Consider the following 22,628-nt stretch of genomic DNA (forward strand, 5'->3'; position numbering starts at 1 on the left):
ATATATATATATATATATAAATATACGCTAAATTACCAAAAGTATTTAGACACCTGCCCGATAGATAGATAGATAGATAGATAGATAGATAGATAGATAGATAGATAGATAGATAGATAGATAAATAGATAGATAGACAGACAGACAGACAGACAGACAGACAGACAGACAGACAGACAGACAGACAGACAGACAGATAGATAGATAGACAGATAGACAGATAGATAGATAGATAGATAGATAGATAGATAGATAGATAGATAGATAGATAGATAGATAGATAGATAGATAGATAGATAGATAGATAGATAGATAGATAGATAGATAGATAGATAGATACATATACAGTCTCACCCCTCACATTTTTGTAAATATTTTTTAGTATCTTTTCATGTGACAACACTGAAGAAAAGACACTTTGCTACAATGTAAAGTAGTGAGTGTACAACTTGTATAACAGTGTAAATTTGCTGTCCCCTCAAAATAACTCAACACACAGCCGTTCATGTCTAAACTGCTGGCAACAAAAGTGAGTACACCCCTAAGTGAAAATGTCCAAATTGAGCCCAATTAGCCATTTTCCCTCCCCGGTGCCATGTGACTCGTTAGTGTTACGAGGTCTCAGGTGTAAATGGGGAGCAGGTGTGTTAAATTTGGTGTTATTGCTCTCACTCTCTCATATTGGTCACTGGAAGTTCAACGTGGCACCTCATAGCAAAGAACTCTCTGAGGATCTGAAAAAAAGAATTGTTGCTCTACATAAAGATGGCCTAGGCTATAAGAAGATTGCCAAGACCCTGAAACTGAGCTGCAGCACGATGGCCAAGACCATACTGTGGTTTAACAGGACAGGTTCCACTCAGAACACTCCTCACCATGGTCGACCAAAGAAGTTGAGTGTACGTGCTCAGCATCATATCGCAAGGTTGTTTTTGGGAAATAGACGTATGAGTGCTGCCAGCATTGCTGCAGAGGTTGAAGGGGTGGGGGGTCAGCCTGTCAGTGCTCAGACCATACGCCGCAAAATGCATCAAATTGGTCTGCATGGCTGTCGTCCCAGAAGGAAGCCTCTTCTAAAGATGATGCACAAAAAGCCCGCAGTTTGCTGAAGACAAGCAGACTAAGGACATGGATTACTGGAACCATGTCCTGTGGTCTGATGAGTCCAAGATAAACTATTTGGTTCAGATGGTGTCAAGCGTGTGTGGCAGCAACCAGGTAAGGAGTACAAAGACAAGTGTGTCTTGCCTACTGTCAAGCATGGTGGTGGGAGTGTCATGGTCTTGGGCTGCATGAGTGCTGCCAGCACTGGGGAGCTACAGTTCATTGAGGGAACCATGAATGAATGCCAGCATGTACTGTGACATACTGAAGCAGAACATGATCCCCTCCCTTCGGAGACTGGGCCACAGAGCAGTATTCCAACATGATAACTACCCCAAACACACCTCCAAGACGATCACTGCCTTGCTAAAGAAGCTGAGGTGGTAAAGGAGGATGGATTGACCAAGCAGGTCTCCAAACCTAATTGAGCATCTGTGGGGCATCCTCAAATGCAAGGTGGAGGAGCACAAGGTCTCTAACATCCACCAGCTCTGTGATGTCATCATGGAGGAGTGGAAGAGGACTCCAGTGGCAACCTGTGAAGCTCTGGTGAACTCCATGCCCAAGAGGGTTAAGGCAGTGCTGGAAAATAATAGTGGCCACACAAAATATTGACACTTTGGGCCCAATTTGGACATTTTCACTTAGGGGTGTACTCACTTTTGTTGCCAGCGGTTTAGACATTAATGGCTGTGTGTTGAGTTATTTTGAGGGTTATACAAATTTACACTGTTATACAAGGTGTACATTCACTACTTTACATTGTAGCAAAGTGTCATTTCGTCAGTGTTGTCATATGAAAAGATATAAAAAAATATTTACAAAAATGTGAGGGGCAGTGGGGGCTGGTGCTCAAAATTTTTGGGGGGCGCAAACAAACTGAAAAATTATGAAAAAAAACCCAATCAATTGCAGCCTCACTGTGCCCATCAAACGCAGCCACTGTATCATCAAATGCAGCCACTGTGCCCATCAAACGCTGCAACTGTGCCCATCAAATGCTGCCACTGTGCCCATCAAACACAGCCACTTTGACCATCCAACATAGCCACTGTGCCCATCAAACGCAGCCACTGTGCCCATCAAACGCTGCCATTGTGACCATCAAACGCATGCTCATCAAACGCAGCCACTGTGCCCATTGAACGCTGCCACTGTGCCCATCAAACGCAGCCACTGTGCCCATCAAATGCAGCCACTGTGCCCATCCAACGCAGCCACTTTGCCCATCAAACGCAGCCACTTTGCCCATCAAATGCTGCCACTGTGCACCAAATGCTGCCACTGTGCCCATCAAACGCTGCCACTGTGCCCATTAAATGCTGCCACTGTGCCCCAAATGCTGCCACTGTGCCCCAAATGTTGCCACTGTGCCCCAGGTGCTACCACTGTGCCCCAAATTTTGCCACTGTGCCCCAAATGCTGCCACTGTGCCCCAAGTGCTGCCACTGTGCCCCAAATGTTGCCACTGTGCCCCAAGTGCTGCCACTGTGCCCCCCGCCCACCCGCCATCTGCCGGCACTTACTTTCTCTCGGGTGGGCAGTGGGTAACGGCGGCAGGTGGCGAGCGGTGTCCGGTGTCCTCCATTTCTTTCCCGACCCCGATGTCTTCTCCCGCCCGCTCCTCCTCTCGTCCTCTGCTATGATTGGACGCCTGATAGGCGTCCAATCACAGCGCCTGTCATTTCAGCTAATCAGGTGACAGGTAACACAGACCTGCCAACCTGATTGGCTGAGAGGCGGTTCAATGTTAGCAAAGCAAATTCCTTCATTTTGCTAACATACAGCTGAGTGAGAAGCGAACGCACAGCGTTGCACCCGCTTCTCACATTTTTGGGCGCCAATTAGAGCCTATGGCTCTAATCAGGTGCTTCCAAAAAACACCCCTGCCAGTGTAATTCAGATGCCCAGCGCCTGAAAATGGGCCGGGCACCTGAATAGAGGGTGTCAGCAGCAACCATAGATAGATTCATGCAATGCATGAATCTATCTATGGTGATTAGAGCGGTGCAGTAGAGGGGGGCGGCGCTCCTGCACCCTTTATGGACGCACCACCACTGGGAGGGGTATACTTACTTTTGTGAGATACTGTATATATATCGATCTATATATATATATATATATATATATATATTGATATATTGATATATTAATATATATCTATCTACAGTATATCCATCTATCTACAGTATATATATAGATATATATATCTATATATATAGATAGATACATAGATATATATTTATACACACACATAATACTCGCTCATATATAAGTAGAGAGTGTGTATGCATACAACACAATACACCTGTATAGCACAGATCTGTTCTCATGCTGTACTATAAGCTTGACATCTGCTGTTGGCCATCTCTCCATGAACACACATCTATTAACATAAAAATGGGAAGAACATATTTGATAGGTGACATCAGCCCTCAGTCTTTCTGCCCAGTAGGATGGCTTATGATGCCTCCTGCTACAAATTGTTCCCAAAGACAATTGCTTGCATTGTTACAGATCAGCAGGCTATTACTGCACCCATTGTAATGTCATGTATACGTTTGTAAGGTAATTCTTCTTGTTTGACTGAAAGAATCTATTATGGTGACAGCCTCAAATGAGCAATTTGCTTTTATTAGACGCAATGCAAAACACGTGGTATTACTTTTCTAAGTGAGTTGGATGTGTTCCTGGAACATAAGATGCTAAAGAACTGGCTACTTCCATTTGCTGAGTTATTGTTTTTGAGGTGGTGACCCAGAGATATTATTTTTACTGTTCTATACAGCTTAACATATTTATAATTTCATATTTCAGAAGATAAGGGGGTGTATGAATTTATGCAATTGACCCAAGGCTAGTGATCATAAATTATGTAGCTCAGACATAAAATGAGCACGGCTCCTTCACAAGGAGAACTTGGAGGGGACCATGCTTGAAATGACAAAATATGAAATAAGTTGACCTGTGAGTATGTATAGATTGAATGGAAAACAGCCACCTAAATATGGTTCTGGAAACTGCTTAATATGTCTGTTTTCTTACAGATAATCACAGATATTGCCATTTTGATTATCGAAGGCTGAACTCCAGGCATGTATCAAAAACAAGCAATAATTGAGCTCAGATTTCAATAATACATCCTTAATTGTAATCCCTATACAGCAGAATTCAGACTGGGGCCAAGAGAAGCAGCACAATGATCCTGTCAATAGTACTGCATGGAGCATGCTGATAGGAAGAGAGAGCAGACAGAGAGATATACTCATCAGTGTGCTGCTTCTCCTTTCACTGTCCAGTCAGAGTGGGGGGTGCGGAGGGGCCCTGTAAAGGTTTTTGACCTTTAGTAGAAAAAAGGGTTAGACAAAGCTGTGTAAATTCCATAAATTGATTGATTTGGATGAATTGGACAGAAATACAAATCCTTGTAACATAAAAAAAAATCTGTTATGTCTTTCATCTGTGTATTTAGCCTTTTGGTTTGAGTTTAGCTTTTATTCCAAAGGGAATTAATTTATTTTGTAAATTAGTTTACTCACAGTGTTACAATCCAAGAAAGGCCCTGGACTCTTGGACAAAGTGTTCCCTTTGTTCTATATCTCTTGCCTCTGATTCAATTTCAAATCAGCCTCTGTAAATTTATTGGCCTAGCGCCATGGTTCTCAACTCCTTCCACCAACAGGCCAGATTTTAAGTCTTACCTTGGGAAGATGCAGACTAGAATACTGAAATCACTGATCAGCAAACTATATCACCTGTGATGTATTTTAGTTATCTTGCAAACCTGGCCTGTTAGTTGGTCCTGAGGACAGAAGTTGAGAACCACTGGTCTAGCGGCACATCTTCTGTCTTCTGGTTTTTCTTTACATTTTTTTTTTTAACATATATATCCTTTTCTAGTTTCTCTGTGTGCATATTTATCTTAATCTGTTAATATTTTTTAGGGTCATTTCTCAAAGCTACATGAGCTATTTTAGATTTGGATAGTCAGAAAGATTTATGATTTATGTCAGATTGTCATTTCTGTCTGTAGACCCACTGGGCAGATTTTCCCTAAGGTCCTGTCCCTGTAAAATCTGTGTAAGAAATCTTATTCTCATAGACACAATGGTGAAGATTTACTAAAACTGGTGTATACAGAATCTGGTTCAGCTGTGCATAGTAACCAATCAGCTTCTAACTTCAGCTTGTTCAATTAAAGGGGTATTAAACCCTCAAGGTTTTTCACCTTTATGCATTACAAACTATGGTATATATCTGAACACTGAACAGACCTGATGTACTAAAGGCCTATCTCATTTCTTGAGGCAACCAGGATAGTACAAATACCCTTCCTGACCCCTTTTTGGAAAGGAAACAGTCCAAGGTGTTTAGTAAGTGGCATGGCAAGTTTTTTGAAGTTGTAATTGTTTGTCACAATCGTTTGTAAAATGAAAAAATAAAAAAAATGTTGCCAGTACAGTACAGCATCATCATATAACCGGTGTGACGGTTCTCGGGGACATTGGTGACAATATGTAGAAAAAAAAACAAAACAAAAAATTGTTTTTCTTTTTTATTACATTTATTTGTAATGATTTTTTTTTAACACACTGTGATCAGAGCAATACAGTGTTACCATAGTAGCACTGTACTACTCTGGGGAAGTGATCAGGATTTTTTTTACACATTATGATTGCTTATACCAGTGAATTTTACTGGTATAAGCAACCATTTTTACTGAATTAAACTGATTCATTCAGTGTGAATTGTGATTAGCTGTGATTGGCCTCAGCTAATCACATGGTACAGATGGGCTGAGATTGACCCTGTCTGTACCATGTTATCACTGTGAGCAATCACAGCTAGCAACACAATTGTACACAATTGTATATGAAAGGAAGCCAACCATTGCATACAATTGTCATGTGATCTGCTGTGATTGGTCACAGGGATCACATGGCACTGGCAGCGGGCCAGTACACTGATCAGTCATCGGCTGTATCCGGTGGACACAGCCGGTGACAGAGCACGCTGGAGCTGGACCCATGGGGTGTGCACAGGGAGCATCCTGGGTGGATGTCATATGATGTCCACCCTGATTGACGAATCTCCCCCCCCAGCCGTCAATTAAAATAGGCTTGGCAGGAAGTGGCTTAAACTGGATAACAGTACATTAATGTGCTGTTGCTTAATTATTCTCATGTATTTTTGGCATGCCACTTTACAAAGATAAAGAAAAACATTTTATATATGAATTACCTCCTTCCTTGGAGCAGAGTTTAACCAGGTTGTGAACAGTATCCATGAGCTCCAGTTGTTGTTTCTGTAAGATACTGTTATTATTTGTTGCCTTGGTCAGCTGCTTTTCTAACTCTTGTATGATGTAGGTCTGACGGGAGACAAGGCCTTGTAACGTCTCTTTCTCCATTTTTAGTGTGTCCAGTTCCACCTTGTGTCTCCCTTCTATCTCCATTATCTTATTTTCTAACAGACTGAAAGAATAAAAGCAAGAGAACAAATATTACAATCCAAGCACATGTAGATCTGAATGTTTGGCCCAAGTAGTAGAGGAAACATTTAGGATGCTTTTAGTTTTTTTACATATGCATGATTGTATCTAATGGTGATTATCCTGATGTAAATTTTTCAACTGAGAAGTATTATTTTCATAGTATTGTTTATAATGGTATATATGTTTATGTATATGTATATTAAGAAATTTAATCAGACAGGTCATAGTGAGGTGGGCCAAAAGGAACCAAAGAATCTTCATTAAACCAGGGTGAAACACATTGGAGCTTAATAAAAACAGGTTATTTATATTCCTCAATTCCCTCACAACTCCCAAAAACAAGGTGTTCACTGCTCTTTTTAGGATAGTGACCAGAGACATGCAAATTATTCCTTTATGACCCCTGGCCAACTGCACACCCAGAACTACAGGCCAATATTATAGGGTTAATTATTCCATACTACTTAGCAGTTTGAGGCTTGTTGGTCCCAATAAGCACAGTGCATAAAAACAATGACTTTTATGGAATAGGGTCCACCATTAACTAGTCTAGGTATACTTTGTCTTTGCTCCCAAGTCCTATTTCATAGAAGCCATTGTTTCCATGTACTGATGATGGCTAGTAGGCTTAAAATTACTGCATGCTTTAGGTGCAAGAAGTTGCTTGTGATGTGCCCCCAGGAAGTGGTGTCCCAGGGGTGCCAGAAAAACACTATGGGTTTGAAAGCACACTGAGTTTCACCGACACTAGGACATGTCACTTTGCTACTTTGCATACACTTCTTGGGGCAGAACTTTTGGCTACATTTTAATTATTTATCATAGACACTTATACTGCATGGGTGTTTGTTTGCACAGAGACTAAGGGTTCAGGTTTGTTGGAGCCTGCCCCAATGTCGTGGAGAGGATCTGTGGTCAACAGGTCTTTTTTCTCTTCCCAACCCCCTCTTTTTGAGAGAGCCCTCACCAAGTACTTGGAGAGCCAAATTAGGCAGGTCCCCAGGGAAGGGAGTCCACCTGGCTTTGGCCTAGGTAGACCATAGATTGCCTTTCACCTGTCAGGAGGCTTGCACCTCTGAGGGGGTTCAAGTATTGAGGCCCTTCCACTTTGGAAGTTGTTCCTATTCTGTACCCTTGTGCACTTTTTTGTGTGCTGTGGTTTCACAGTTCATATTTTTATTCAGAAGGGATCGACTAAGCACTGTACCATGAAGCTCCAAAAAAAAACAGCTGCATGCAGTATAATAATTACCAGCAGTTTTGGATGTATAGTTGGCCTTAAAGAAATGTATTCTGTGACTCCACTTATTATACTAAAATAAGGAGTATGTATTTTGTTTTGGGATGAGACACGTGGACACAATCTGTTCTTAGAGGGCTTTACTGTGCTTCCCAAAGTGTATATGAAATATTACAGTCAAAATTTGTAACTACAGGTACAAATTCCTTCAGGTACATTTTAACAATAATAGCCAAAATATGTACTCACTAAAAACAGACTATTGGTTCCCTTGAATTATCTGATTTGGTGAACACACATATGACCGAATCTGTTGGATCTAAACATCTGGATCACACAGGGAAAATAATAGCAGCCAGCCTCTGACCTCATGCATTGACAGATGCAGTTACCTATGACTGCATCTATCATCCTTGTAATTCTATATGTGAGCAGATATCAAACTGTCCTCTCTCCTTACAAATAACTCAGCCAAACCACATAACCAAAGAGCAGTCAGAACACTTCCATATGGCTGCCGTATCCTTAGACTGATAGCACCATACAAAGAAAACCTCAGAAAAAAGCTTCCAGCACTCCAAGCTCCGCTTTCAAGTGTAAGAACATTCAGTGTTTTTAGACCACACAGGGTTATTTCCTTTTTGCTATATGAACAATACCTGAAAACAAAGGACCCTTTACACAATAATAAATAAAAATATGGTATAGTAAATGGTAAATATGGTATAGAATATAGTAAATGCATTCACAGCATTTGGAACAGTGACAGCTTTCTACAAATTCTTTCCCCCACAAAGCAATATATTATTATTATTATTATTATTGTGCAGTATAACAATATAGTGCTTTATGCCCTCAGCAACATGAGGGCAGACAGTACAGTTACAATACAAGTAAATGCAGGAGGAATCGGAGGGCCCTAATCATTAGAGGTTACAATCTAAGAGGGAGGGTCAAGAAATACAAAAAGGTAATAACTGTGGGTAAAGAGCTAACAGTTGTTAGGTGGGGGCAAAATAGGCCTCTCTGAAGAGATGGGTTTTCAGGGATCGCCTAAAAGTGGACAGAGTAGAAGACAGTCTGACAGATTGGGGTAGGGAATTTCATAGGATGGGAGAGGCTTGGGAGAAGTCTTGGAGGCAAGCATGGGAGGAGGTGACAAGGGAGCTACAGAGCAGAATGGCTTGGGAGGAAAGAAGAGAATGATTTGGTTGGTATTTTGAGATTAAATTAGTGATGTAGCTGGGGGCCGAGTTGTGGATGGCTTTGTGAGTTGTTGTTTGTATTTTGAATTTAATTTGTCGGGTGAGTTGAAGCCAGTGGAGGGATCTGCAGAGAGGAGTAGCAGACACTGAATGGTTGGTAAGGTGGATGAGTCAGGCAGCAGCATTCATGATGGGCTGAAGAGAGAATAGTCTATGTAAAGGTAAGCCAGTCAGGAGGGAGTTGCAGTAGTCAAGGCGAGAGATGACCAATGAGTGAATTGGAAGCTTAGTGGTGTCATTGGTTAGGAAGGAGCATATTTTGGAGATGTTGCGTAGGTCGATGCGGAAAGATTTGGACAGCAATTAGATGTGGGGCTGAAAGGATAGTTCAGGTCCAGGATAACACCTTGCACCCTGGCATTTGGGGACAGGTTGATAGCTGTGCCATTGATCTTGACAGAGGAGTCAGGTGAAGAGACACGTGGGGGAGGAAATATTATAAGCTTGGTTTTGGATCAATTGAGTTTGAGGAAATGGTGTGACAGTGGTCTAGACTGATATGTCTGTTAATAAATTAGTGACACGTGAGGAGACTGATGGGATAGATTTGATCGTCATTGTTGTAGAAAGGGTATTGGAAGTCATGTATTTCATGTTATATGTGCCCAATACACTCACCTAGAGCCACTATACACTCTTTTCTGGTATAACTTTACTTCTGAAGCCATTTATAGTGATCTGTAGAGGGTGTCATAGGTTACAACCATGGAGTTCTTTCACAACATTGAATCACACAAATATGATATGCTGCACTTAGTCTGGCACCCCTCTGTTCCTGCTTTTACCCACAGAGTCTACTGCTTCACTCTAATGCCCCATACACACGATAGGATTTTCCGACGAAAAATGATCGATAGGAGCTTGTTGTCAGAAATTCTGAACGTGTGTAGGCTCCATTGGACATTTTCCATTGGAATTTCTGTCACACAAAATTTGAGATCTGGATCTCAAATTTTCCAACAACAAAATCTGTTGTCGTAAATTCCGATCGTGTGTACACAATTCCGATGCACAAAGTTCCACACATGCTCGGAATCAAGCAGAAGAGCCGCACTGGTTATTGAACTTCATTTTTCTCGGCTCGTCGTACGTGTTGTACGTCACCACGTTCTTGACATTCGGAATTTCCGACAAGATTTGTGTGACCGTGTGTATGCAAGACAAGTTTGAGCCAACATGCTTCGGAAAAAATCCATGGATTTTGTTGTTGGAATGTCCGATCGTGTGTATGGGGCATTAGGGTGCTGCCATCAAGTTTATCACCATCAAGTTTATTTTAACACTTATAATATATTTCATGTTATATGTGCCCAATACACCCACCTAGCGCCACTATACACTCTTTTCTGTGTGAGGGAGGAGTAGGACTTTGTACATGCCAGTGTGTTAACAAAGAACATGCAGCTAGGAGAAGAGAGCAGACTGAGAGATTACCACATTGGTCAGCTACTACTCTTGTAGGACCCATTCACACCTGTGGGCATGCATTATTCTATGCATAATCTAAGCCTCCTGGTGTGCGTTGCGCACCTACGCTGTGTTGCATTGGTTTTTTTCTTTATTCAAAGTTATCAAAAACAATTTATTTAACTGTCGGCACTGCAGTGCGTTGAAATTTCAGATCTTCAGAGAGTTCTTTGCCATGAGGTGCCATTTTGAACTTCCAGTGATCATTTGGACATTTTCACTTAGGTGTTTACTTACTATTGTTGCCAGCGGTTTAGACATTAATGGCTGTGTGTTGAGTTATTTTGAGGGGACAGCAAACTTGCACTGTTATACAAGCTGTACACTCACTACTTTATATTGTAGCAAAGTGTCATTTCTTCAGTGTTGTCACATGAAAAGATATAATAAAATATTTACAAAAATGTGAGGGGTGTACTTACTTTTGTGAGATACTGAATGTATTAATAAGCTTGACTGGTGTTCATTGATAAGATTCATTTGCAAGATAAATGATCCCAATATTAAAAAAGGTTATACAAAGTGGAATTCCAGCCACATTTTATTTGGATAGTGTGGGGATTTCTTACAATCTCCATCTACCTTTTATTGTTGTTTGTGTCCTTGTCCTTGATTTTTCCACCCAACTTGTTGTAGGTCAGCATGATAGGAAGTGAGAAGAAATCCTTATATTAGGGACATAGTATTTAAAAAATATGTTACCCGAACATTTCATATTGCTGATATGTGTCTGTTGTACCATATACTTGTGTTAAAAAGTATCCTGTTCTCTTTCTATTGCAAACTTTGTGTGAAATACCTAGTGATCCTTCCAGCCCCCCTTCTTTCCTATTTCAGATTGACCACTCTAGGCATGAGAACACATCCATCCCAGTGTAGGCAGTTTTTTGGCTGTGCTGGGAGAACAGACTATCTGTCCCCCAATGGCCAAGATTTGGGTTACCCCCCCCCACAGCTAATCACAGGGAAGATCAGTGTAATGCTGTTACTCCATCCCTACCTCTCCAAGTCCCTTATGCAGCTGAGAACAGAGATTATGTAATAATTTATAAAAAAAATAATTATTTATAATGTTTTTATATCTATACATGCAAACATTTTGCCTTTCATTTCTATTTTAAACTGAATTGTTTAACAAGAAAAGGGTTCACATATACTTTAAAATAAAACAGGGGGTCATCCTTCCTTATTCTATTCAAACATTAACCACTTGCCGACCAGCCGCTGCCATTATACGGTGGCAGGTCAGCACGTTCCTGCAAATTGCCGGAGTGTGTCGGCTCCTTCAAGGAGCCGTAGCAGGGGCGCGTGCACCACCAGAGGTGTGCGTGCTCCTGCCGTATGGCAGGGGACCCAATGCGCGTTGCCGGCGGCTGTGATGTCCACCGGACACCCGCGATCACTGGAACGAGAGCCAGAACGGGGTTCTGTCAATGTAAACAGACAGAATTCTGTTCTGCCAGGGGAGTTAGAGAGAGATCTGCTTTTCTAGTGGAACAGCGATCTTTCTCCTCCTCCAGTCAGTCCAGCCCCCATACAGTCAGAAACATCTCCCAGGGAACACACTTAACCCCTTGATCGCCCCCTAGTGTTAACCCCTTCCCTGCCAGCGACATTTATAGAGTAATCAGTGGCTATTTTTAGCTCTGATTGCTGTATAAATGTCGATGATCCCAAAAAAGTGTCAAAAGTGTCCAATCTGTCCGCCACAATGTTGCAGTCCCGCTAAAAATCGCTGGTCAGTGCCATTACTAGTAAAAAAGAAAAATAATAATAAAAATGCCATAAATCGATCCCCTATTTTGTAGACGCTATAAGTTTTGCGTAAACCAATCAATATACGCTTATTGCAATTTTTTACCAAAAATATGTAGAATACATAATGGCCTAAACTGTTGAAGAAATTCGTTTTTGGGGGTGGTATTTATTATAGCAAAAAGTAAAAAATATGTTTTTTTTTTTCAAAATTTTCGCTCTTTTTTGTTTATAGCACAAAAAATAAAAACCTCAGAGGTGATCAAATACCACCAAAAGAAAGTTCTTTTTGTGAGAAAAAAAGGACATCAATTTTGTTTGGGGACCGTGCAATTGTCAGTTAAAGCGACGCAGTGCCGTATTGCAAAAAATGGCCTGGTCAGGAAGGGGGAAAATCTTCCGGTCTGTAAGTGGTTAATGAGGGGTTGGGGAGACACAAAAAATACATTCCATCAACATCTCACAAACCCCAGGAGTTGTGGTCAGAAGTCATGCCCAGTTTTACCTCTATGAGGGAAAAATTTAACTACGTGACTCCGCAAAGGTGGTCAGATCAATTCCATAGCTTGCCCCTTTAATCATGCCGCGTCAAATGCTGTCTGTGTGGAATAAGCCAACTCAGCTGTACTCAGAAAAGCTCATGTTTCTTGCTCATTGGAGAGCTTTAGCTCTGACTCAAAGGGAATGGGTCAGACTGCTTCAGGGAGGCCGCTGCTTCCACACAGACAGTAGTGGTCATATTTTGCACAAAAAATGCAGGAGACAGAGTACTTTACTGTGGCTGCTTTACCAGCAAAATAATGAATTCTACAAATACGTTATATAACAAAAGTAGTGGACACCCCTCCAAATTATTAAGTTCATATACACATACAAAAATGGTTTGATGAGGTTAGTGTAGAGGAATTTGAATAGCATGAACAGAGCCCTGATCTGACCTGTTGAACATTTGACCACATAGATATTTCTAAATCTTGTGGAAAACCTTCCCAGAAGAGTGCAGGCTGTTTTAAAAGGGAGAGGTCAACTCTTGATGCCCGTGGTTTTTGTAATTAGATATCCAAAAACTGGATATCCAAAATCATCTTGGTGTGATGATAAGGTGTCTTTGGTGAATAGTGTAATATTCATTTATTTATTATTTAACTTTCCATATTTGGACACTCTTGTTACAGGGACATGGATTCTCAACCCATAACTAGAGGCCTTTTTGGTGGGGACATTGTCAGTCATCATTTAAAGTGATAATAAAGTCTCGTTTTTTTTTTTTTCTTTAAAAATAACAAACATGTTATACTTACCTCCTCTGTGTAGTGGTTTTGCACAGAGGAGCCCTGATTCTCCTTTTCGTGGGTCCCTCATTGGTGCTCCTGGCCCCTACCTCTAGTTGAGTGCCCCCACAGAAAGCAGCTTGCTATGGGGGCACCTGAGCCCAGCCGCCACTCTGTGTGTCCATTCAGACACAAAGCCACGGTTCGGCCCTGTCCCCTCTCTTCCCTCATTGGCTAACCGACTTTGATTGACAGCAGCGGGAGCCAATGGTGCCGCCACTGTGTCTCAGCCAATCAGGAGGGAGATTCCTGGATGGCTGAAGCACTCGTGCACGTCACTGGATCGAGATGGGGTTCTGGTAAGTATGGGGGGGCTGAGAGGGGCTGCTGCACACTGAAGATTTTTTATGTTAAAGCGGAGTTCCACTCAAAAGTGGAAGGTCAGCTTGTTTGCTTCCTCCCTGTTTTTGACAGGTACCCATCCCCACTTCCAGCAGACCTGGCATTGGCGAGATTCGGCAAGGTCCCCAAGAAGTTCTGCCGCCCTCCTTTTTCCTCCGCCAGCGGGCCAGTTAGAAAGCACAGTGCACTCCGCGCATACGCAGTAGGGTAGATTTCCCTTACTACGAATGGCAGCGGCAGCACCTGAGAACCGATTGGAAAATTGGCTGGGGTCCCTGGACAGGTAAGTGTCCTAATTTTAAAAGTCAGCAGTTTCAGTATTTGTAGCTGCTGACTGTTAATGTTTTGGTGGGGGGTCTGTACCTCCTCTTTAATGCATAGAATGCATTAAGATTAAAAAAAAAAAACCTTCTACCTTTACAACCACTTTAATGAAGAAGTAAGTGGTCTTTTTTTCATTTCACTAATATTTCTGGGCAAATTAATATTTGCAAAGCAAGTAGAGAATGCCAGATAAGTGGAGGAGCCAATTTTCCATTACTAGCTTTACTTCCATTTACTTCAATTTCTCGATCATGTCCAATTACCACAGCTGTTCCCAATATGAATATTATGGACACATATAGGACTGGAGTTGATACACATTGCTTTTGCACACCCTGGCCAACCCACCCCAAGCCACAGCCTGAATTTCCATTATTGATCTTTTATCTTGTACCCTCCACAATATTAGACAAAAAGGTTCTGCTGGAGGTCTATTACAGACCAAATCTACTGGCCGAGGCAAATGTGAAACTTGTATGAACCTTTAACTGCTTTATACTTCTTATTTACCAAAAAATATTCCTGCACATAAAAAAATATGCATTTAAGTCACTCTTATGCTCTGTACACACGATAGGATTTTCTGACAACAAAATCCATGTTTTTTTTCCGACAGATGTTAGCTCAAACTTGTCTTGCATACACACGGTCACACAAATGTTGTCGGAAATTCCGAACATCAAGAATGCGATGACGTACAACACGTACGACGAGCCGAGAAAAATTAAGTTCAATAGCCAGTGCAGCTCTTCTGCTTGATTCCGAGCATGCTTGGAACTTTGTGCATCGGAATTCTGTACACACGATCGGAATTTACGACAACTGATTTTTTTGTCGGAAAATTTGAGAACCAGCTCTCAAATTTTGTGTGTCGGAAATTCCGATGGAAAATGTCCGATGGAGCCTACACACGGTCGGAATTTCTGACAACAAGCTCCTATAGAACATTTTCCGTCGGAAAATCCTATCGTGTGTACGGGGCATTAGCCTGGTTTGTACTGCATATTTTTGCATTTTGTAAATCGATGAACCATCATTTGGTCATATATTTATTATTGGAATGTTAGCCATTTTTCTTTGTGACCTTGAACTCACTCCTTGTATTGGAAGTTCTTTTTCCTGTGTTCCTTTCTTGATGAGAATAAGTTAAGATAAATGCCTGAAGTTACCCTTGGGTCCCATTACTTTTCTGGCTTGCTATTAACTTCTATTATCTTGTCTGGAGCATAACAAGCTGCAATACATTCCATATTACCTTTCCTCTCTACAATGTCATGTTTGGTAAAACACAAGCTGCCAATTACTACGTTTCTAAGTGGAACTGCCGCCAGGTCTGTAGACTTCTTTAAGAGGAGTGTCATAGGTGCTGTAAGGAATAATGACACAGTGTTACTTCTCTTTATGCTGACTTGATTTTCTTCTCTTTTGGTTCATAGGTCAGATCCATCTGTTTTACGCCATCATATACATTAATACAGTGATAACCATTCTCTCTGTTTGATAAATTGCATTCTAAACCATGTCATCTACTGTATAGCTCCTGTATTAGCCAGCTTTAGTACAGTTTTAACATGATTTAACTTTAAGACTTTATTTTTACTATCCTAGGACCTTCACTCTGTAAAGGATACACCCAGCTTAACCACTTAAGGACCGAGCCTCTTTTTGAAATGTGCTGTTTACAAGTTAAAAACATTTTTTTTTGCTAGAAAACTATTTAGAACCCCCAAACATTATATATTTTTTTTCTAACACCCTAGAGAATAAAATGGCGGTCATTGCCATACTTTCTGTCACACCTTATTTGCGCAGCGGTCGTACAAGCTCACTTTTTTGGAAAAAATACACTTTTTTGAATTAAAAAATAAGAAAACAGTAAAGTTAGCCCAATTTTTTTATATTGAGAAAGGTAATGTTAAGCCGAGTAAATTGATACCCAACATGTCACGCTTCAAAATTGCGTCCGCTTGTGGAATGGCGACAAACTTTTACCCTTAAAAATCTCCATAGGCAACATTTAAAAAATTCTACAGGTTGCATGTTTTAAGTTACAGAGGAGGTCTAGGGCTAGAATTATTGTTCTCGCTCTACCGATCAGGGCGATACCTCACATGTGTGGTTTGAACACCGTTTTCCTATGCGGGTGCTACTCACGTATGTGTTCGCTTCTGCATGCGAGCTCGGCAGGACAGACGCGTTTAAAAAAAAGTTTTTTCTTTCTTATTTTTTTTACCTTTTATTTTTTAGTTTTTACACTGTGGCATGCTGCAATTCAGGTTTTGCTTGAGCAGGGGGCATGCTCAAGAGGCAGGCTGTGATTGGTAGGAGGTGTGTGCCAGAGGTAGGCTGTGATTGGAAGGGGGTGTGTGCCAGAGGCAGGCTGTGATTGGAAGGGGGTGTGTGCCAGAGGCAGGCTGTGATTGGAAGGGGGTTTGTGCCAGAGGCAGGCTGTGATTGGAAGGGGGTGTGTGCCAGAGACAGGCTGTGATTGGAAGGGGGTGTGTGCCAGAGGCAGGCTGTGTTTGGGGGAGGACGCGTGACAGAGACAAGTTGTGATTGATCAGGGTCTGTGGTAGCTAAACAAACTACCCAAAACAAGCAAGCTGTATGTCTGTACGGTGTCCTGTACCTCTGAATGGCCAGCTAACTGATGAAAGACCAAAGATGAGAATTGGTGCTTTGTGCGGTTAGTTTAGCACAAAGGAGAATGGTAACTGTAATGCCCCGTACACACGGTCGGATTTTCCGATGGAAAATGTCTGATCGGAGCGTGTTGTCGGAAATTCTGACCATGTGTGGGCTCCATCGAACATTTTCCATCGGATTTTCCGACACACAAAGTTTGAGAGCAGGAGATAAAATTTTCCGACAACAAAATCCGTTGTCGGAAATTCCGATCGTGTGTACACAAATCCGACGGACAAAGTGCCACGCATGCTCAGAATAAATAAAGAGATGAAAGCTATTGGCCACTGCCCCGTTTATAGTCCCGACGTACGTGTTTTACGTCACCGCGTTCAGAATGATCGGATTTTCCAACAACTTTGTGTGAGCGTGTGTATGCAAGACAAGTTTGAGCCAACATCCGTCGGAAAAAATCCTAGGATTTTGTTGTCGGAATGTCCGAACAAAGTCCGACCGTGTGTACGCCCTATAAGAATCAAACAGGTAATTCAGATGGAAGAAGTGCATAAATATGATAGAGACTTTAATTTATAAAATACACATATGTGAACACACACATAGAAAACAATCTCGGACACCTGTGATAATTAGATTGCCAGGTGAGCTCAAGGAAAAACTACTAAAGAAGGGTGTTCCACATTATTAAGCAGAGCACCATTTTCAAGCAATATGGGGAAGAAAAAGGATCTCTCTGCTGCCAAAAAAAGTGAAATAGTTCAATGCCTTGGACGAGGTATGAAAACATTCGATATTTCATGAAAACTTAAGCGTGATCATCGCACTATTAAGAGATTTGTGGCTTATTCAGAGTTTGACGGGTTTCGTGCATATTGAGGAAGATTTCTGCCAGATCCATGCATCGGATCAAGAGAGCAGCTGATAAAACACCATTACATAGCAGCAAACAGATATTTGAAGCTGCTGGTGCCTCTGGAGTCCCACGAACATCAAGGTGTAGAGTCCTCCAGAGTCTTGCAACTGTGCCACCACTAACCAATGCTCACAAGCAGAAATGGCTGCATTGGTCAGAAAAATACATGAAGACTAATTTTCAAACAGTGCTGTTCACTGATGAGTGTCGTGCAACCCTGGATGGTCAAGAAGGATGGAGTAGTGGATGGTTGGTGGACGGCCACCCTGTTCCAACAAGGCTGCGACGTCAGCAAGGCGGTGGTGGAGTCATGTCTTGGGCCGGAATCATGGGAGGAGAGCTGGTGTAAAGATGACCTCTGCAAAGTATGTGGAGTTCCTGACTGACCATTTCCTTCCCTGGTACAGAAGGAAGAACTATGCTTTCCATAATAAAATCATCTTCATGCATGACTATGCACAACCTCATGCTGCAAAGAATACCTCTGCATCAATGGCTGCTATGGGGATAAAAGGAGATAAAGTCATGGGGTGGCCTCCATCCTCCCCTGACCCCAATCCTATTGAGAACCTCTGGAGCATCCTCAAGCAAAAGATCTATGAGGGTGGGAGGCAGTTTACACCCAAACAGCAGCTCTGGGAGGCTATTCTGACATCTTGCAAACAAATTAAGCAGAAACTGTCCAAAAACTCACAAGTTCAATGGATTCAAGACTTGTGAAGCTGCTATCAAATAAGGGGTCCTATGTTAAAATGTAACGTGACCTGGTAAAATGTTTAAAAAGTTAAAATGTTGTTCAAAGTTTGATTGAAATAGCTTTTGCTGCAAACACAACAAATGACACTTTTCAGTTCTTTACAACCTATAAAGTGTTTTGAAACTTACTGTGCGTAATAATTTGGAACAGTGCATTGTAAGTTTTTTATTTAGAAGAAAAAAACAGTTATCATTAGGAGGTATGTTCAATAAAATTTGAATTGTACTCCTAATAGTTGATAACATGAGAATTATGCTGACTGTTGTTTACATCAATTATTTAGGTAAATGAGAAAAATATCATTGGCATAATAATTTGGAACAGGGTATATATATATATATATATATAGTATATCCCAGGTGGAGAACCTAGCAGTTATGTTAGGGACCACAATCTACAAGGGTGCCTTGGAACAGTGGTCTGGATTCACACATTTGTAAAAGTATCCAGCTTGGTTTCTGAGATGCTAAGCATGTGATCACCAGACTGAACAGGACTCACAATTATCATGAGGACCATTTCCTACAAAGACATTCTTCTTTTAGTGTCTTTTTTTAGCTTCCTTGTTTTAACAGAAGTTTGCTTTAAGCAAAATTTCAGACATACATGGATTTCAAAAGGAAGAACATAAAATTCGATATCCATACTTTGGGATTCACAGTTAAAGTGGGCTCGTATTATATTTAAGCAAAGACATTCATTTCATTCCTCCTTTACAATCTCAACAGGACTTTTACCTCTCTAAAGAAACCAATCCATGGATTCTAAATCCTCACTTAACAAGCTCCAGGTTTTTTTGCCATCATGATGTTGCACCTGTTAACCAGAGTGATTTCACGGCATTAACACCCATAAATCATTCATCGTAGGGCACTATTAGATTGCCAGCCCTGTACTCAGGATTTACTCCCTGCTTCATGCTAAAACAGTGAGGCCAAATTATTTAAGGATATTACAAAGTGGAACATTTTTATTTTGCACAAAATAGTATGATTTCATATGCAAGTCCAAGAAAATGTAATATTTAAAGCTGAACTCTACGCAGGTATACAAATATATATTCATGCAACTATGACTGGATGACCAGAAATACAAATCCTACAGCACGTACAACAACCCTACATATGTATCTTATTTGTGTAATTAGCTGTTTGACTAAAATTCAGTTTTCATTTAGCAAAATTGTAGATAGGTTGTATCACTTCACTAGCTTCTTCGTGGGCTTTAAGACCATTGAAAAGACCTTGTTGCTTGATCCACAGAGCTGCACCCTGTAACAGTAGAGAATGGATACTTACATCTTTGGGGGTGGAGAGTCAAATATTTTCTCTATTGCAGAGTTAGCAGCACCTCTTCTATCTGACACATTGAGGGTAAGTCCTGAAATGACACAGCGGCTGACCAAAGAAACCAGTGTCCATTGGGGGAACATACTATTTGTCCCACAGGGATAGCAATGGTGATGCTAGCTCTATAAGAGAGCAAAGAGTGGACATGCTGCCACCTGGAAAGGGTAAATATACATCTTCTTCTATTACAGGGTGCAGGTGCCTACATTTATATAGAATATACAGGGTCATGTTAAACTTTGAAGTTGGTTTTATTTGCTTTACATCTGTATAGGCAAAGTTTCTATACAGATTTATATTTCTGTGCCTTGTCCTTTGTTTCCAAGAAGAATTAGACACTTGCACTGTCTATGACAGATTTAGAACATGTCATATAATCATCACATTGCATTCTAAACAATATGTAAGTGTCCTGCACACAGCTGGCTGAAGATCTCAGCATGCCCACTTTCCTATAAAACACAGCATTCAGAAATATCTCCAAAATCACTTTCTTCATCTTGTGATAGACTGCAAATTTATGAAAGCTGTGCCCTTCTCACCGGTTACCAAATGTTTTCTTTGGAAATATGCATAAGAAGAAACAGACTTTTAGAACACACAGGTTGCATCAGTTGCTAAGCATCTGGGATGTTCCATAGAAAGAATGTGTGCTGTTATAGTATCATCACAGGCACAGTACTTTAAAAAGAAACTACAAAGATCAATTTTATTTAGATTTTTTTTAATTATATCATTTAAACAAATTTTTTGTTTTTTCTATACAAACTTTTTTTGCAAATAGACATTTATTACATGACAAAAGGATTCGCAGAGCACTGTGAGTTATCTAAAGCATAGCAGTTGTTATCACCTTTCAGACTGGGGAATTAAATAAGAAGTAGTCAAGAATTGTCAGAAGTAGTGTGCACTACATTAACAGAGCAGATAGACCTGCTCCAAGTCCATCAGTACCACCTGTACCAGTTTTTATTTCAGAGTAAAGTAGAAACTAGTGCAAGTCTGTACCTGATTAAAGTGGTTGTCCAGTCATCTGTTCAAAAATTCTAAGTCAGTAGCTACAAAAACTGTAGCTGCTGACTTTTATAATAGGATACTCACCTGTCCACAGGATTCAGCGATGTCCCCACCTGGACAGTTTCCTCACCAGGCTTTGGTCCCTTGTGCCAGCATACTAAATGTGGGGAGCCAGCTTTGACTGCTTGCGGCTTCACAGCAGGCTGCTCACTGCTCGTGTGTGAGCCGCGCTGCGCTATTTGATTGATCCCACAGCTTTCTGGGACCTGTGACATGTCTCAGAAGGCTGTGGGGGAAGGAGGGGGGCTGAACTTCCATTTAGATCCCTGTGGCGATTCAACCAGAAGAGGGTTAGCAGACACCTGTCAAATGTTATGGAGGAGGGAGGAGGAAGAAGAGCGCAACTTCCCTTTTTGGGTGAAATTTTGCTTTAACAGAGGGAATGCGGCAGTTTTCCATATAGAACATTGCAGTAAATTCCCACCAGGTGTAACCCTGTTGTATGGTATGTTGTATGGTATGGTGTCTCACCTCCCTCTCTCTGCCTGTGCAGTGATTACACAACATGAGCAGAGACTGCAGAGGGTTAACAGCCCTCCTCCTCCCCAGTGGCGTCTCCAGCTTTCATATTTAGGGGGGGCACATGGGGGGACAGGGACAAAAGTAGGGGGGCAACTATAAAATGCAATTATATATATCCTGGGGCCCTTTACTACGATCCCACAACGGTCCTTTCACATGTTCTGCAGTGAGCTCCATTCCTAATGTATTGGGGCCCCCAGGGTGGCAGAAAACAAGAGATATATGTCACCAGCATACCAAGAAAATATAAGGGTCCAAAGCAGTGGGAGAACTATCAGGGTTGCAAAGGTTGTCTTGCCACCGGGCCCTGGTGTTCTGCCATTGTGGGGTTCCCCAGCCTCCTCTTGCTGTCCTGCCCCTGCTATTGACAGCGCTGGTCTGGCATCTCTTGGAATTTACAGGCTGGTTCTCCTGTCCTAAGGACGGGAGAAATCAGTCTGTTTTTTCAGTAACTGAGAGTCCTGGTGGAGTCCTTCCTGCAACTCGCTCTTCTCCCTGCCAATGAGGATGCAGGGGAAGGAGCAGATCGGGCAGCCGTGGTTGTGTGAGTGCTCGCATTATGCAGTGTCAGCGAGCAGAGGGAGGGGGGAGGAATCACCCGCAGGAGCTGACTGGGGACGCTCTCCCTCTTAGACATTGCCTTTTTTGTAAAAAAAAAAAAAAAAAAAATTTTTTTTTTTTTTGGGGGGGGGGGGGGCACATGGTGGGGCACAGCATAATGTTGGGGGGGGGGGGGTCAGGGCCCCCTCTGCCCCCCCCCCTAGGGTCGCCATTGCTCCTCCCTGTACTCTAAGCTGAGTGGGGGGCATGGATGGCAGAGAGATCAGAGCATGCAGCTTCATCTCTCCATTCTCTGTGCTGTGTACTGCGCCTGTCAAAGCCATAAAACAGAGAATTTATTTCTCCTAATTAACAAAGGTGCATGCACCCCTTTTGTTAAATATTAGCAGCAGGGGTGCCGTGTTCTAAATATACAAAAGTCGTCCAAGCTTGTGGTTGCACAACTCCTGTTTAATCTCCCAAATATGCCTAACTAAAACCAAAG

The 22,628-nt window shown here is 41.7% G+C and overlaps 1 protein-coding gene across 1 annotated transcript in view; it reads right to left on the bottom strand.

The window, feature by feature from the left end:
- Positions 1–22,628, bottom strand: part of ANGPT1 (angiopoietin 1) — a 463,014-nt gene that overhangs the window by 126,873 nt on the left and 313,513 nt on the right. Inside the window, exon 4 of the mRNA XM_073632150.1 lies at positions 6,346–6,578. Within this exon, the coding sequence (XP_073488251.1) occupies positions 6,346–6,578 (233 nt within the window). The remainder of the gene's footprint in view (positions 1–6,345; positions 6,579–22,628) is intronic.

The sequence above is a fragment of the Aquarana catesbeiana genome, linkage group LG05 (assembly GCF_042186555.1).
Source record: "Aquarana catesbeiana isolate 2022-GZ linkage group LG05, ASM4218655v1, whole genome shotgun sequence".
NCBI classification, from domain to species: domain Eukaryota; kingdom Metazoa; phylum Chordata; class Amphibia; order Anura; family Ranidae; genus Aquarana; species Aquarana catesbeiana.